The sequence below is a fragment of the Nipponia nippon genome, unplaced genomic scaffold (assembly GCF_047370975.1).
Source record: "Nipponia nippon isolate SJK-2023a ecotype South Korea unplaced genomic scaffold, ASM4737097v1 scaffold_5, whole genome shotgun sequence".
NCBI classification, from domain to species: domain Eukaryota; kingdom Metazoa; phylum Chordata; class Aves; order Pelecaniformes; family Threskiornithidae; genus Nipponia; species Nipponia nippon.
In genome coordinates, this window is record NW_028262369.1 from 53,591,078 (window position 1) to 53,609,148 (window position 18,071).

Sequence of the window (18,071 nt, forward strand, 5' to 3'; positions counted from 1 at the left end):
TTTACCTAAAAAACACATTTTTAAGAGCTTTGAAAACATAAAAGTTACTCACCCAAGGACTCTTATGTTGGTTTCAAAGACAGATACAACTATGTCGTTATCTAAATTAACATCCTTTATTACTTTTTTTACAGCCTCTTCAAACTCTTTGCTTTTATTTAACACCTGGAATACAAATGTAACCAGGTGTTTAGGTTCCAACGTAGCTAATACAGTCACACTCAGGTGTGGAAGAACAAGTGCAATGAATTAAAAAAGACAGCATTTAAGATGCCTTAGACTGACATTCTGGTCCTGCAGGGGCATACTCTGATATAGTGCAAACAGATATTAGTATTATTGGTTTTTCTCATGAAATACATGAAACAGAATAAAAGTTGTACACAAAGAATAAAGTCAGTGAGAATGTACCTAAACTATTACCCAGGGATTTATTTGTTTGTTCCTTCCCCTACTCCCACGCTGTGACTGTCGTGCAACAGGACTCCGTGGGCTGCAGGCTGTGCTGGCAGAGTGGGCAAAGACTGGCCTGCCCTGATGCCTCCGATTTCACAGAAGCTGCCTATCCATGGACTAAGGAGCCACATCCTAGGTTTGGTGAATCATCCTAGCAGTCTTCCTCCTCCCAACAGTTTTCTCCTTGTGCCTGAAGAACAGCTTGGGCATTTCCTACAGATTTTCTTTCATACTGACTTTCTTTTAGTTCAGTCAATCTTTAAGAATCTTTGTGACTTATCCAATTTGTTATCGTAAGTGCCTTTAAATTCCACAAGTGTTAATCCTGCTCTAAGACAAGAAAACAATAAATAAACCACAATAATCCATTTGAGTGTCTGGTAGACACCACATTTTCAACATTTGTGGTCTCGATTCAAAAGAGCGAAGGGTCATCTCACAGCACATCATAAAAAGGGAATGGCTGACAGAGAGAGAGCATTATCTGATTCACACAGCAAATCAGTGCAGTAAGGATTTTGAAAACTTTTTAGATTTACCTGCAGATGTGACTGGCCAAAAATTCCTGATTTCCAAAGTCTATCTTATGATGACAAAATATGTCAAAGGGATTGAAATCCAACAAAAATTAGTTTATTAATGATTGGAATCTTTTAATAAGAGATGGAACATAAGAAGTTTGGCAACATTTCCTGGCAAACATGTCCAGGGTTGCATTTCTCTAATGTATATTTAAGTGCACGCAAATTCATCCATGAAATGTGTACATACAATTTCAAAACATAAATAACTCAGTAGGTATTAAGAGGTGTTCACCTATAAGTCAGCATGTTGCTTAAGCCTATAATGGGAAGCGAACTCAAATACTTTTTTGTTAAGTTAGAGTCCAAGGAAAGTGCAATATGAAAGCATCAATGAAATGTGAAGGAACTGTTCTAGTTTTCTTTTTGCAACTAACTCCAATCACCACCATCACACCGCTTGGAAGTTCTTACAAGCAATAGCCACTTCAAACAGATAACCAGAGATCAAAGGTGAAGAAAAATTACTATTTTTTTAATGTATAATTTAACAAAATAGAAATCTAGAAATAAGTCTGACCATCAGAAGACCATCTTTTTGTTTTATCAAAGTTTATCAACAGATTAAACTTACCACAAGAGTGTCCAAGGTATCAATCAAGGTCAGTGAAAATCTATGAAATAAAATTTAAAACAGATTTACTGTAGGTCTGTATGTGTAGAAATTAAATCATTTTTAATAGTAACCAATACTGTGGAAGAAACTAAATTCTCACAGACCGGTAGCTGCTAAAGAATTAGTTGTACATAGTATGTTTAATATCAAAACGCCCAACTAAGTTTCCTCCCTTCATTAGTGACCAGAATAACTGACTGAAACAAGCTATGATTATAAAGATACCTTTATTTACTGCAAAGCTTTCAAACTTCCCGTGAGCAAATTAGATTTTTATTTCTAGTCTCCAATCAAATCTACTAAGAAACCCAGCGGAATGGTTCAAAGTCTTTTTCTAACCTCTTTTTTTCTTTCTTTTTCAAAAAAATGAACGATGTTGACTTAAGTGTAATAAGAAAAGATTTAAGAAGATTAAAAATCATTCCAAGCTAAATCTCTCCTACCAGAACCTGTTCCAATTACCTACTTCAGAAAAAGCTGCAATTTGTTGCAATCAAACTCAGTGTTAAAATTAGTGGTAAAAGACTAAAGAAAATGCTGTTATTTTGTTATGAAACTTCTATATGGGATATAACCGAACAGGAAAAGGTACAATAAAGGGCAGTAAGGGAAGGCTGAAGGTACGTAGCAGCTTCTGTACTACGAACAAGTGAACAGACTAGTGCTCTTCAGCCTGCAAAAGCAAAAGCTTAAGCATCATTATACGAAGATTTTAAAATTGCACACGGCATGAAGAAAGTGAATGAGAATCTGCTATTCACTGTTTCTCACAGTTAGTTTCACCTGGTGCCATCCAGCACTAGCAAGTGACAGGCTTGAAATAAAGAACTAGTTATTCTGTAAAAAGAGAACATCAAGTCAGATCCATACTGTTTGAAACAGGAATATCACAATAAGGCTTGTCCTGTTCATATATTCTTCTCTAGGCCTGTTCTAGTGCATACCAAGCTCAGTGGACCTTCAGTGTAACCCGATAAAATTGCTGTTATGTTAAGAAACACACACCACACATAGAATAGAATTTACAGAATATGATGGTATTAAAATTGAAAACTTTGGAAACAGTTACAACTGCCTATTGAAGAACAAGTGTCAAGAATTTAAGCAAGTGCCCGATGTTTGACACCTTGTAGGCAACATGTGACTATGCATGGAGCGTAATTAAAATTCTACTTAAGTGGTCATAGATTATAATTTTCTTTAATTTGTGAAGATAAGGGCATTCCGTGAGTGTCATTCTACAAGAGAAAGAGATTAACTAGTGGCTATGCACAACTGCATAACAAATACACAACTTTTTCCATACAAAAGGCAGGGAGATCATGCATTGCACAGCTATAGAGGAGGCTGGCATGCAAATATACTCCCTAGCCCTCCAGGGAAACAGAATTGACCTAGCTGTCTCACCCTGTCATTCTGTGATTGCAAAGAGTTGTATAGAACATGACTGATGAGCCAACTGGCAAGAAAAATGATTACATAAGAAATCTGATAAATAATAATACAGTTGATTATTAGGAACAGGAAAAAAACATATATACAGAAAAATAATTAAAAAAGACTTACACTATTCAATGCATCTAAGGGGCTGAAAGGTATTTTTATTCAAATGATAGTATGTCACTATGTAAAAAAAGGTCATTAAAAAGAATGCATGACCAGGATTAAAAATACATTTTCTTGACACTTCTTTCTCATCAGTCATATCTCTCAATACCCCCAAGGCAGCAGGCTTATATGGGAATCTCTAGACTAAGGAACTTTTGTACATAACAAAAAATAACTAAAGTAACATGCTTAATATCACAGTGAACTAGAAGTAGTATTTAAGACACGGATTTCAGCTGTGATTAACTCTATTCTGCTTAGGGACGCTAAGCAGTGATACCAATAAAAAAAAGCATCAGCTATTTGTTATTAAGTATTTGTTCTATAAACATAAGCAGCACACACAGAGACAACATTCCTTGTGAAAAAATTCAATTACAAACATATTTAGAGTAACTCAACTTTGTCTTTGATCTTGATCATTCAATTTATATGGAGAAAAACAGTCCTTAAATCTACATTTTGTCAGCCAAAGGATCAGTACTTTGTATTATAAGCTATCTTAAAAGGAAAAATATGAAGACTGTATGAAATAACATTTTATACTTTGGCAAAGGCCTCAGGCTACCACATACATGATAATCATTTGACTAATTATGTTTTCAGAGAGCTTTATACTAAAAAAAAGGCATTTTAAATATCATTTAAGGCCAGCGTAATGGATAACAGTTTACTGTTCTGTGCAGCTGATAATTAACTCTTATAACTCCTATTTAACAGTCAAATTTACTAATCCCATAAATGTCAGCTCACATTTGGAAGGCTTTCCTATGGAAAATACTTGGAGACTGATTAAAAACCCCTATCTTTGGGTCTCAGTCACTGGTCAATCTCTTTTTTCCGATTAAGGTACAATTTTACATCAGTTAACATAATGGGCAGAAATAATAAAAGTAGGTATTTCTGCTTAACTTGCAAGAAGCTCACAATTACAGCTTTCTTTCCAATTGATTCCCCCCGATCCCCATACGAGAACTTAGGAGACAAATTATGGATTTGTCTGCACCCACAGAATCTCCTTCAACAAATTTAAGTTTGTGGCCATGTCAACTGAAGAAACAAGTTCTATGGGCTGCAAATTGTACTTAGATTCCTAGATGTTTACATGAGATAGTAACCATTTCAAACACTAACTTTCCCAAGGCATCATCCACATCCCCTCGACTTGGTTCCTGACCCCGTACTCGTCCACGACAAGTTAAAGGCATGAGTTCATCAGCTGGATACGCATGCTCCTGTAGGGAAACAAAACAAGGGAATAAGTTACAACTGTTACAGCGAGCAAATCCTCAGAGCCTGTTAAAATGAAGCCCAGTTATGCTGTACTTCAGAAAAACTTCATGAAAATCACAGAATCTTTGAGGCGGGAAGGGACCTTTACAGGTCATCTTGTCTAATCCCTCTACTCAAGCAGGTCTGCCTAGACCAAGCTGTCCAGTACCATGTCCAGACAACTTTTGAATATCTCCAAGGAAGGAGACTCCACCACCTCTCTGAGCACTGGCACAGGTTGCCCAATCACCTTCACAGTAAAAAAGTGTATCCTGATATTCAGAGGGAACCTCCCATGTTTCAGTTTGTGCCCATTGCCTCTGCTCCTGTCACTGGGCACCACTGAGAAGAGGCTGTCTCTGTCTTCTTCATAGCCTTCCTTCAGGTATTTATCTACATTGATAAGATCCCCTGAGCCTTCTCTTCTCCAGGCTGAACAGCCCCAGCTCTCTCAGCCTTTTCCCATAGGAAAGATGCTCCAGTCTCTTTCTCATCTTTGTGGCCTTTTGTTGGACTCTGTCCAGCATGTCTATATATCTCTTGTACTGGGGAGGCCAGAACTGGACACAATACTCCAGGTGTGGCCTCACCAGTACTGAGTAGAGGGGAAGGATCACCTGCTGGCAGTGTGTTGCCTAATGCAGCCCAGGATACTATTAGCCACCTTTGCTGCAAGGGCACATGGCAGGCTTGTGGTCAACTTGGTGTCCACCAGGACCCCCAGTTCCTTTTCTGCAAAGCTGCTTTCCAGCTCGGTGGCTGGAAACGGTTAAACTGTGAATAGAGCAACAGGACCTCTTTCTCCTTCTCTCTCTCTCTCTCTCTCTAACCTCCCAGAGAAGTCTGGAACAACTAAGGGCACATCCAAAGAAAACCCCATCAATTAACTTGAATAGTTAATTGTGTGCTTTCTGCAACAAGGTGTATATGACACTTCCTATAATGTTTCTTAGGCAGAAGTTATCATCTCAAAGATGAGTTTAAAACCTAAAACTAATGCAGGCATTATCAAGTGGATGATATTTCATAAAGACATTAGTGGGAGTTAGACTTTACAGTCATTTTGGAAACATTTCCATAAGTGACTCAGGGTCACAATCAAGTGACAGGTAAGAGAACTCAGAACGTAAAATAATAAATTGGTAAATCACTACACAAGACAAACAAAAGACAACATTCACAAAAAAAGCTTACCAAAACTGAGCCTTTTACAAGTATAACAATTTTTTTTTTTTTAAAGAGAGAGACATTGTTAGATTTTTTTGGAAAAGCAACGGTTACTTTCCTTATTTCTAGAAAAAGCACAACGCAAAGCAAGCTGTATTGTAATATTATTTCTTGTCAGTCAGGCAGAAATAACAGGAGTGGCACCATTGCCTCAGTCAAGCACACTGAATAAAATGCCTTTTCCTATTCCCTCCCAAGTCAATGCAAGTTTTGTAGGTTTAAACTACCACTAAAATGGGATATCACATGAAATACACACAAACTTGAAATTCATCATTTTGCAATAGGAGAGGTTTACTGAAAAATTTACAGAGTGGCCACTGACATTAAGAAAGATGAATTTTTAATTTCAACAAACATGCATGAAATTGCCTCTCCATTAGAAGCCCAGCACAAGGGATTTAGGATGGAGCTTCTCTTTTGATTTCATCAGGAAACTGGCTGCTGTACTGTGGTCTCCAATTCTGCTTTTAGTGGAGAACTAACGTAGCAGGATGAAAAAGTTCAATTACTGCACTGAAACTGCAAGTAAACACATTCAAAGTCTTTTCAAATATATGGTACAAAAAATAATCTATATTCAAATGTGAAATAGAGAGGAAAAGGAGGAACATTCTTCTATAAACAAACAGCTCTTACAGCAACTTCTTTTGAAACTGATAGTTTGTTTCCCTGTCTACCACCCTCCCAAGTATTTTGGTCTTTGCACGACTTTGTTCTCCTCAAGTTCAACTACAAAAGCCAGAATCTAGATCATTTTAATATGGCTCAGATGTTTCTGAATATCTGTGCAAAGTATTCAGAAGAACAGATTAAAGTAGTACATGACAAAAGCAATGTCAAAACTAAGATCTCTGGCTTAAATCATGGAGAAAAAGGTGATAAAAATTCTGGAGAAAATGGACTTTCAGACTCACAAAATCATAAGGAACTAGAAGCATTTTGAAAAATAAAAGTTCATTTATTCTCTGTCTAGAGCAGGAAAGATTACTGGGTCAAGTGATTTCCCAACTTGTAACTTCTCCCCTTTCAAGTAACCTCAAAGGAAGGTACCAAGAGCCATTAAATATAAAACATGGCACAAATGTTACAACAAACATACTTCTGGAAAACATTATACAAATGGATCTAAACAGATACTCTGGAATTTCTACATATTCTGACCAAAGGGATGATCATATTGCCTAATGTCAGGACTATAAATTCAGGGCAGCACAGTACTTGAATAATGAAAAAAGATGCATTGCTACTAGTGCTGTAAACCAAGAAATACCTACTGGCCTCAAGTGACTGACAGTTTCATATATTCTTTCTCAAGAAGAAAAGAATCTTTTGTCAAGAAGAAAAAAATCCTGATAATTACAAATATTGTTGAAGGACTGAAAAAAAACCCACCAGGTTTTTACTCAAAGTTCCTGTTCACAACTGAAAAAAAAAAAAAAAAAGACAAGGGAGTTTCCCTCTTGCATGCAAACATGAATTTTCAGTCTTCTAAATATGCAATTCTAAAACATATATTAATAGAAACAGAAAATCAAAACTTTTCAGTTGGCTGTTTCAAAAGCAGCTGCAAAAATACTTAATTCTCTTGCTGTCAGAATCAAGTCTGATACTCTAATCTTTTCTTCAACTTTAAACAAACAAGTCATATTTCTCCGTTTGTTTAGTGCTCCAGCATACGTGGCAAGTAAATATCCTTTTGGCTTCAAAGTTTCCAGGATAGCTGAAGTCATTCTTCTCTTTCATCCAGAACTTTCTTCCTTCAGATGTAGCAAGATACCTACCAGTTTCCAATTTACCACACAATAAACATTAGGAGCACAGATCCTTTCTACTGGCATATAACATTTTATCCAATTTTGCCAAATACATAACAGTTTTTACTTCAGAATGCCCTGGGAAGCCCAAGTCAAGTGCTTTTCATGGAACCAGGTCCCAAGTAACTAGTTACAAATTATCACCAAAGAGCCTGATATTTGTTAAACTTCAAAGGTGTCAAAAGCAAGAGCTAATGTTAAAAAGAAAAACTACACCCATTTTGAAAATACTCTTGCTTGGCTTTCTATCCATTAATTCTATAACTCTTGTGTACTGTATAAACTTGTAACTTACAAGCTTTTAAGCTTATATTACATATTAAAGCGTTAAACCATAATACAGAAACTGGGACATGTGGCAAGATACTGTCAAGACACAGCGGTTTGTCCTGCAGGAACTGGCGCAACTTAAAAGAGAGGGGTTTCTGCAACAGCCGCAAAGAATGTACAAAAAGATCGTTAACGTAAAGTCAGTAAGAATGCGTCTTTTATATTTATCTTATTCACATTTACAGTTTCTCCTCAGAAGTGTATTACTTATAGTATATTTGAAAGTAATTATTACTTGAGGAAAGTCAGTCCACTCTAAGTAATTCTTTATTCTTGAACATATCTAAACTAAGCTAACATATTTCAAGGTTAATTAGAGTGCAGAATGGCTCACATATCCAGAACATGAAGACACCTGCACAGAAAATCATGAGTCATATTAAAAGAAACCATAGCATGTGTGGCTCACTGTCATATGACAGTCACATACTCAGAAGAGGCTATAAAGCATAGATATGACACCAGATCCCCTTTTTGTTCTACTTTGATCTACAAACAATGTTTGTTTGTGAAAGCTACCAAACCACATCTAACATATCTCACCACAGAAGAAATATGGTACATAATTTTTACCTACAAAATAAGTAAGATCAATTTGTATTCTCCAGAATCTGATGACTACAAACAGCTCTTCTTGAGCTTCCTTTTCCTAGTATTTTTCAGAGTCTGGAATTTCAAACCCAATATTTTACCACAGATGAAAACTATTCATAGTTCGACGTGAGATAAACTGGTTGGAGAAAGATCAGGCAGATTAACAGAGTTACCGCTAGCAATTCATAGCTACCATTCTGAAAGCCATGATAACCCTCCTGACACTGCTCTTCCTGAAAGTAACATTTGTTCATTTCTTTTTAAAGGTTATACAGGTGCTCTTATTTATTTTAGCTTTGTTTTCGCCCCCACCTCCCTGCTATTTCTCTAGAACATCACGTACTGTAGATTGCTTTCTCTCTGAGGTCAGCAATAACAACTCCAAAAAAATTAAACAAACAAGTATTTTACTTACCATATAATTGCTATATGCATGATCAAACATTTCAAGCACTTGGTTTCTAAAAAAGAAAAAAGAAAAAGCATTAGTGGTCTGCCTCACAATGGCCTTTAACACACCATATTAGAACAGCACAATGTATTATACTTTAATATCTGAATGTCAGTAACAGGTCCTCTACTAATGTACTCCACTCAAGTAAATGAAATATAGCACAATAACTTTTCCTAATTCGGCTACTCTCATTCACTGCAGAAAGGAAAGACTATTTCTTCACCTAACATGATTTTTTTTTTTTTATTTGGGGATCTCTTTCAACCTCCTGTGCTTCCCCTTAAATAGCTGTAGATGACACCAACACATTAAAGCTAGAGATGGGACACATTCCATGCTCAGCAGAAAATGGCAAATAGAAATATGTTCTGCTTGTAATCACGAATACTAAAACCAACTGACACAGCATAAATGCCTGCCTGTGATTCAGAAAAGGACCGTAAGTTATGAAATACACCTCTTCCTTGCATTAGAAGTCTTGGCAAGCAAATACTAAAGAAAACCCTTGTAGATACATTTATTTTACATGTTTGAAAAGCAGTCAAGGTGAGAAATGCTACTATATAAAAAAGCACTGGTCTTTCTGAGAAACAGCCCTACTTCAAGTCGTTCCTAACTGTTTTACTGGGAAGCCCTGCAAGGCAAAAGAGCATGCTAATATCTAAGCTACCATCAACATAATTCACAATCTCTACTGATAAGACTGAACATAAAAGAGACAAGAACATCACAATTATATTCTAACTTCTGATTTAGTTCAATGACTTGGGAAATTTAAAAAGTAGTTTTAACTCATCAAATGCATTAACTCATCAGAAGAGCAGAGTATGATGCTTTTTTCAGGTAATTACACGCAACCACTGGCTGCAGTCTTCAAGACTGGAGCTCCCAAGCGTATGGCAAAAGGGTTTGACCCCACACGCAGCAGAGGCAATGAGGGGCTGCCTGCCCCCAACAGCTGTGACGACCTGACCCGAAACACCAGACCGGCTCTGACCTACACACCTCAAACATTGATGGGAGACCAATACCACGCATCTCGTAGAGTCTTCGGAAGGGAAAGGGAGGGACAGGAGAGACGTCCCCGGAGCTCTGCCGAGCGAGGGGCACACCCGCACCCGTCAAGCCCAACCCAACCCCCGGGCGGGAGCGCAGATCCCCCTGCCCCAGCACGGCGAGGGCCCGGTGAGCGACGAAGGGACGCCGGTGCACCGCAAAGCCACCGCGGGCGGTGGGCTCGGCCCGGGCCCCGCCGGCCTCCGCCCCGGCCGCACAGGGCTCCGGCGGCCCCGAGGGCGACCCGGCGCCGCCGTCGTTTCCCTCCCCGCTCCCAGCCCTGCCCGCCGCGGCGGCGCTCACCCCAACCGGCGCTTCTCTTCCTTGCTCATGGCTGCGGCGCCCGGGGCGGCCGCCAGCACGGAGGAGGCGGAGAGCAGGCCAAGGGCCAGGAGCTTCCACGGCCTCCTCCAGCGGGGCCCCCGGTCGCCGCCACCGCCGCCCCCCTGGCAGCCCGCAGCTCCGTTCATGGCCGCGGCCGCCTGCCCGCTGCCGCTAGGCCCGGCTCCGGCCCATCCCGCCCGCTGCCCGCCCCTCGCGGCGCGGCAGCCGCGGCACCCAGCGCCGACGCGCAGGCGGAAGGGACCGGCCTTCCGCTTTCCTGTGGCGTAGCCAAGGAAACAGCCTCGCTCCGCCACTTCCGCGTCCCCGCGCCGCGCCGCCCCGCCGGGCCAATAGGAACGGGACAGGAGGGCCGCGAGGCGGGAGAGCGCGCGGGCCACGTGACGGCGGCAGCACGCCGGGCGGGAGGGCGACGTGGACAAAAGGAGGGGCGGGAGGAGAGCGGCGCGCGGGCGCCGGACTACAACTCCCGGCGTGTACTAGCGCGCGCGGCCTGCCGGCGTCTGCGGCTCGCGGTCCCCGAGGAGAGCGGCAACGGCTGCCCGCGGGGGGGCGGCTGCCGCCGGCAGAACGGCGGCCCTCGGCCGGGGCGAGCGAAAGGCAAGCGTCTCCTTCGCTCACCCCCCGCAGCCGCTTCAAGTGCAGTTTTTAAATCCGAAAACCTCAAATTCATTTATCACGCACACACAAAACCAGCCTGGCAGCGATGGAAGGGAAGAGCTTATTTTATTTTCATTGACAAGCGTTTTTACAAAGTTATACGCAAGATACAACGTGTTTCATATCCTGTCCTTTAAAACTGGCAACCCCGTGAAATGAAACAGCGGTAACGTCCCCCGGCCTGCTCCCCTCAAGGCACCGCGGCGCTCCTAACCCTCAACCCTCCAGGCGGTGAAAGGTGATTTATTATTGTTCTTAGTTCACAAGAGAAATAATTAATTTCCAGGCAAGTGTAGGAAATTCCAAGAAAGCGAAAAAAATTACTAAGTGGATGATTGCTGGTTTTGATCAATGGTCCAACATAACCTTGCAGATTGCTGACCTCTAAATTGCTGTCACCCATACCCAAGTCTGATGAAAGACAAGAAAAATGCTACTCTCTCTCCATTTGCAAACATCTGAATGTACAGAAAACGTCCACAAAGGCAAAAAATCAGTCCCCTAGCCATGAGGAACTTCAATTTAAATTGGCAGAACAAGGCAATGTACAGGCTAAATCTTCCCCGTTGTTTCCCATCCTACTTAAAAAAAAAATATGCTAAGCATCTGTGTTCAACAACTCAGTTCTTTAATACTACAGGAAAATATTATCCAGATTTAATCCTGCCATAGAAATAACTCAAAAATTACTATGATGGGAATGTTTATGCTAAATACTTTCTGTACAGATGTATCTAATTCATATCAGTCGTAAACAGCTTTTGTAGGAGACTGCAGCCTTTTTCAGACAGTAACCGTCGCTGCCTTGCAAGGCCTCTTTTATACAAAACACCATATTAAAAAACATCATGTCCTCTAATTTTAGCATAGCTAGAAGAGACTGCTGCTGCTTAACTGTAAAGCACACGTTATAAATTTGAAGTCACTTAACATTCAGTACCAATTAGAAATAACTAATGATTTATAAAAATATTGGCTGACAGTGGTTTGTGAATTTACAAATCAGTATTTTTGCATGAAATATAAGGAGGAAATGAGTAAAAGTACTTCTGCAAGGAAAACATCTGTGATCTTAATGTTTGTATACCGCAGTATGGCTTCTGGAATAAACAGGAGTTGCATTTATTTTACAATAGTGATGTTGCAGTTGGTCCAGTTACTCAACGACGTTCCTTACTTATGCAGTAATATTTGCCTGTTCCTCTAGTGTCAATTCTCTGTTAGTATTATAGCATATTTTGATAGCATTAAATAATAGACTTTGCACAGTTTGTTGAAGTTAAATGCCAACAAGTATTATGCTCTCGGGACTTTGTTATTTCTTCCCATGTTTTTATGGGCGTAAATCCTGCAGTCCTTACTGTATTTAGCATTAATCTTTGCTGTCCTCTACTGTATTCTGTTTATTCAGAAACAGTCTGAAATACCAGGCCAAATTTTTAAGGTGCCTTAAACTGACCTCTAAAGTGAGGTCTTGATCTCGAAAGCCCAATTTATTAAAATACTGTTTTTCATTTCCAACCTTTTCTGTGCACAGGCTTTAAATTGTGCACACAAATAATGCATACAAGCAACTTTGTGCATAGATTATGATTTGATACGGATGATAATATGGTGGCTATGAAAGCAGTAGGTCTCATTTTAATACCTGCTTTTGAAATGTGATTTTGCACTCCAAAGTCTAAGCACAACCTCTGGCTGCTTTTTGCTTCAGTTAACATCTGTATTAGAAATCATATGCAATGATTATGATATTTCACAATGATTGCAATTTATGATAGAGTTTATGTACCTAAAATGGCCTACAGAACTGAGTAACTCTGACTTAAGTTAGTAAGAATGGGAATGGCAGGACTTTTAATATTCTTTATTAGATAGGTGCAAGTGAATATATTTTATGGTGGGAAGTAAAATAGAAAGATGCTGCCTAATGGTTATAGTTATTGTAAACACTCTCATCTTTCCCTTCCATAAAATAAAACAATATAAAATAGCCATAAAGTGCTCTGGAAGGCTATATAACCCAGAAGTGCAGAGTGGGACTGAGAAACCTGCTCCCATATTTTCCCCATTTTAAATATAGCAATAAGAGAAAAAAAAAATCAGAACACTTGCTTGTCTTTAATACCATCAAAACTTTAAAATAATTAAGTAATCAGTTTGCAGAGTTTGCCTAGAGTATGGCTTTTGAGCTACCTACTAAATTAATTGGTTTGTTCTGTTTAACTACTAGAAATTTTATTTATTTCCTGTATACCGCATGCAAATACTAAAAGCATCCTTGACAGCAACCACTTAAGAATCATAGCAGTACTTGTTAAATCCATGCATTTGAAAATCATGAGCTACTCCCCTGCTAAAACACCTAAGGACAGTTAAGTTGTTAAATAACTTTATAGTTGGGGTGAGTTGCTTTTGAAGCACTCAGTGGTCACATTTTCAGACTTTTTCTATAACCATTAAAGGTAGCAAATTTTAAGTGAAAGATGAGGTTCCCAACAGTAACCTGGTTTTAAACAGTGAGGACTTTAACCGGAAAGAAACCTATCACCCATCACTCAGGAAGGGATCTGTGCTAAAACTGCAAGAGCTGGTGATACCACAACAAAGCCCATTTTCTCTAGCCCCGACCCAAGTAAGTATTCACAATTAAACAGGGATTACTGGAGTAAATAAATCCTGCAGGGCTGGGCTGAAAAACGCTTCTTACTCTTCAGAGTTTTGCTGTGCACAACTATCTTCTCTGTTTTCTTCTGTGAAACTATCTTTTACTTCTGTGCTTTTTATTTCCTTGTGTGAACATGATTCATCTTCTGGCTTCCCTTCACCCTCACCAGCCTCTGTATCTCCTGTGACCTGTATGGCGCTAACCTCGCCCTGCTCCGGCACCAAAGAAACTGGCACGTCTAGCAGTCCTGTTCTTGGGTTTTCTGTATCCAAAATGGGCACTTGTGTTGTGTCTGCATTTTCAGCAGGATTATGAAAAAAGCTCTCAGTCCCTACCTCCACCAGGACGGCATGGCTATTCCCTGCTCCTCCTTCCTCCCCACCTAATATTTTGCCTTCAGACACATTTTCAGTGTCTTCCCCTGGCTGCAATCTATCACTTTGGCAGCTTCCCACACCTGTGTACCAAACGCTTTGCTTGATATCCACCCCTGCCTTTGCCTCCTGAGGCGTAGCTGAGCCTTCCACCAGCCATTCTGCTTGTGCCATACTGCAGGCCACCTTTGATACATTCTCCAAATTCGTACCATCTGCCCCCAAACTAGATGAAGATGGTTGGTCCTCCTTGAACTCCATGCATTCTGCTGCATCTTTATTCATCATCGTCTGGGTCACTTGAATTTTTGCCACAGCCATTTTGCTCAACTCGTCGTTCCCTTTATTGTGCTCCTGCAACTTTAATATCTCAGCTTCACAAATCTCCTTTATGTTCTCAGCTGGAGTATCTACTGGTATCTCAACCGTTACCATCAGCAAACTCCTTATCTCATTCACATCATCAGGGGATTTACAACTCTTTTCTTCTGACTTGCTTTCTTTTTCAGGATTATCCCCAAACCCTTCTTTCCCTGTGTTTTCATCCTGGGAAATAACCCTTGTCTCAGTACTCGCTCCTTCATCATTGCTTTCTTTTTTACTGCCCTCTTCAAACCCTGTTTCTACTGCATTTTCACTCTGAGATAATTCTTTTTCTACCTTGATTTTCTTTTCTGCATTCCCTGAAATCTCTGCTTCTGCTACATTATCATGTGGGGAAGTCAGCTTTATCTCAGCAACTTCTTCCTGTGCTTGGCTTTCTTTTTCAGCGCCACCAACAACCGCAGCATCCGTTGCCGTTTGACTCTCAGAAGTTACCTTTTCCTCCACTGCTCCTTCATGTGCCTGAAGTCCTTTTTCAACGGTGGCTCCAAAATCTTTCATTGCAGTTTCAGTCCCAGGAGCTACTTCTTCCTCCATAGCTTCTTGTTGTGTCTTAAGCTCTTTCTCAGCATTCACTACACACTTTGCTCCCACCGTGTCTTCATTCTCCAGAACAATTTTTTCCTCTCCAACTTTTTGTTTTGTAAGGGTAGCTGTAAAGGATTCCTGTATTTCACCGATGTCTGTAACGACCACTTGTTCACATTTGCCTGCCTGATCACCAGCCGTATTACCGGAAGCAACTGCCTCTTTGTCTGATGACCTTCTATCATCTGCACCCTTCTCCCAAGAAATTTTTTCCGTCACAATGAGCGTTTCGTCACTTTGAGTTTCAGGGTCTGACATCTCGGCTCGGGCGGTGGAAGGCTTCTTCGCAGGAGTTGTTTGTGCTGATCCTGAAGGGGTCTTTAGGTCCGTTAAGCTGGACACACTTTCACAGGGCAAATTCAAGTTATCTTCAAAGAGGTTGTGCTTCTTCATAACGGCAGCTTCTTTTATCACTAAATAAAACAGAAAGATCAAACTCTTTTGGAAAGACTGACAGAGGTACCTTGAAAAAGGTACACCATTTTCCCAAGTCTCTAATGTCATACATTTTGATACTACAGATATTTGATATTCATTTTCAACTTGCTTTTTTAGTTTACATTTCTTTGAGAGGGGGAGGATTTTATCTCTTCTGAATAATGGAACTTCAATATTGACCTAAGCATTGCTGTAATAGAAAACTACCAGAGGACCCGCAATGCACAAGGGTAATGTTTCAATGCAGAAGTATTTACAGTGAATATATGAATAGAAGCATGCTCATTACATTAATTATTATACTGGTATTTTTGAACAGGAGTGCCAGAGAGGAGCTATTAAAACTTATTGTGCAATACAGAAGCTTGTTTTTTATCTAGAGTATAGACAGACAGACAGATCCAGAGAGATACAAGTATTTTATATATCTATACATGCCATCAAGAATAGTTTAATTTTCTGACACAAAAGCAGAGAAATTTGCAGGGAGTACTGCACTGGCATCAGTGATGTACTGGAAACTGCATCCAGCAGTACATTTCATTTGGGGGAATTCATTTTCGCTGCCATTAGATATCACCAAGTCTTTGCAAACAAGAGCATAATTTCACTCCTTGGCCCAGGGAATCAAGATAAAATGAAGTTGGCATAATTACATTTTGTTAGAAACAGGCTTGAGCCAAGCTATCACATGGTTTCCCAGGTTTAGTAAAGCTGCCCCATGATTTAGATTTTAGGGCTTACCACACGTCTTTAGTGAGCTAAATGAAAGCACTGTAGCATCGTAACCACCAGACTTCGGGAAAGCGGGACCTGGGTCTGAAACAGCCAGGGTAGGACTCTGGGAAGGTCTGAAGCAAGAGCTCACTGGCCAACAGCCAAAATGTTATTACTGTCACCTCAAGAATGTTCTCACCTTTCAGAGTTTCTTCAAGCAGTGTCTGATATAAAATCTCTTCGTACACATTCTCTACTTGGATAACGCTAGTGTAATCAGCAAAAATTAATTGCTCGTATTTCTGCAGCTCCTGTGCAGACACAAAGAAAGGAACAGATATATAAAAATGAGAGATTCTGAGAGTCCTACTTCAACAGAGCACCCTGGAGATGCCATCTAGCAGGTCTTGTAATGCTCCTTGCTGGCTCTTGAGGTGAACTATTTGAACTATGACTACATGAACTATGTGTATTCACAATTTATTATGCACTTATCAAACAGTATTCTTGCGCTATAATTACATTTAAAAGCACTATAGATCATTGCCATCTGCACTATAACAAACAATTCTGAAATAAATAGCTGGTGAGGAAATGCCTCACTCACTGTTTGTCCAAGGAGCCAAATCCACAGCGAGCATGGGAGATACAGGGTTTGGTTTTGTTTTTCTAATAGGTGTGTAACATTTTTAGCTTACTGATTTATATGCAATAGGCTGTCTAGACAATAACTGAGTCATTATCACTAAGCAGCTGCTTGGTGGTCTATAAAAAGTAAATTAAGTGACCTCTGCCCACTTCTAGAAGAGGTGCCTACATACGAACACCTGGAGGCTTTCAAGTAAAAGGTCAAGACTTGACTGGGCATGTCAATTTTGCCACACGTTTGCTTCTAGAGCTGGCTGCTCATTTCTGCAGAGGCACAAATGCAAAACGCTTGCGGGAAATTAAACAGAAAGGTTTAAAATGTGAGGTTTGCACCACCACTGCTTCCTCCGTCCTGTATGACAGAGCCACAATGTGGGACTCCATCCTCTCTACATACATTCAAGATGATGAAATGCTTGCCCCTGTGCATAGACACCATGTCTTGAAGGCACTGCTGACACTCTACAAGAGACTATTATTTTGGGGATAGTAAAGAAAGTAGAGTGACATACAGAAGAGAGTGATTTTAAATACATTTTTGAAAGCTGTAAGTATTAATAATCCATATTCAAAGACTCGCAAGCATAACTTGGCAAAACACTTAGTTTTAAACTTGTTTTTGGAACTGAAACAAGCTGGAGAGGATCAGCAAGAGCAGCACGCCGTGGTGAGAGCTTATAGCTTCAGGGATATGATGAACATCAAGAGAAACAAAAGGGCAGAGAGGCTGGGATGGCTTAGGGCAGTCATCTTTCAGCAGGTCCAGTGAAAATGCAAGAGAAGGGTAAAGGCTATTTATTTTGAGCCACGGTGAAAAGCATTCCAACTGGCCCCTGATGTGGCCACACTGATAACATCTCCATGAAACTCTGGTAGCTGCATTTGCTGAGTACTAACCTACCCATATGATTAAGGGCAACAGAGAATGTCTCTGTATGTTTGTTTCCAGATTGTTGAGACAATTACTTCCATTTAAAATCACTGAAAGCAAGTGCACAGCCTGTCTGCTTGCTGTTCCTGCTGCCCAAGCAGGCATTTGGCTTTGAAGGAGGTCGTTAGCAGAGGCTGTGTATGGTCACAGCTGTGCCTCAGGGTGCTGAAGAGGAAAGTGCCCTCTCCCACGGACTGAATTTGAGTCTGCAGCAGGGCTGCTGAACACAAAGACAAGCTCATAACCTACAATCATAGCTGTCAAGAGGAGTCCAGTTTGAGGGGACTTCAGATCTCTAGGGAAGAAATGA

General features: G+C 40.3%; 2 protein-coding genes across 6 annotated transcripts in view; both read right to left on the minus strand.

Moving 5' to 3' along the window:
- The window catches only part of EDEM3 (ER degradation enhancing alpha-mannosidase like protein 3), a 31,927-nt gene extending 21,218 nt beyond the window's left edge, over nucleotides 1-10,709 (minus strand). For 2 of the 5 annotated variants that reach the window (XR_015698844.1, XM_087732323.1), the window contains exons 1-5: nucleotides 10,315-10,709; nucleotides 8,917-8,962; nucleotides 4,396-4,496; nucleotides 1,612-1,651; nucleotides 53-165 (exon numbers count right to left, since the gene is read on the minus strand). Coding sequence is in view for 3 of the 5 variants with exons in the window: in XM_087732323.1 (XP_087588449.1) it covers nucleotides 53-165; nucleotides 1,612-1,651; nucleotides 4,396-4,496; nucleotides 8,917-8,962; nucleotides 10,315-10,481 (467 nt within the window). In the remaining 2 variants the exon portion in view is untranslated. Of the gene's footprint in view, nucleotides 1-52; nucleotides 166-1,611; nucleotides 1,652-4,395; nucleotides 4,497-8,916; nucleotides 8,963-10,314 lie in introns of those variants that run through there. The other 3 variants (XM_087732324.1, XM_087732325.1, XM_087732326.1) reach the window with 3 other exon arrangements.
- Nucleotides 10,710-11,062: 353 nt separating this feature from the next.
- Nucleotides 11,063-18,071, minus strand: part of NIBAN1 (niban apoptosis regulator 1) — a 70,053-nt gene continuing 63,044 nt past the window's right edge. Inside the window, exons 13-14 of the mRNA XM_087733722.1 lie at nucleotides 16,382-16,493; nucleotides 11,063-15,440 (exon numbers count right to left, since the gene is read on the minus strand). Coding sequence (XP_087589848.1) covers nucleotides 13,720-15,440; nucleotides 16,382-16,493 — 1,833 coding nt within the window. The 3' untranslated portion in view covers nucleotides 11,063-13,719. The remainder of the gene's footprint in view (nucleotides 15,441-16,381; nucleotides 16,494-18,071) is intronic.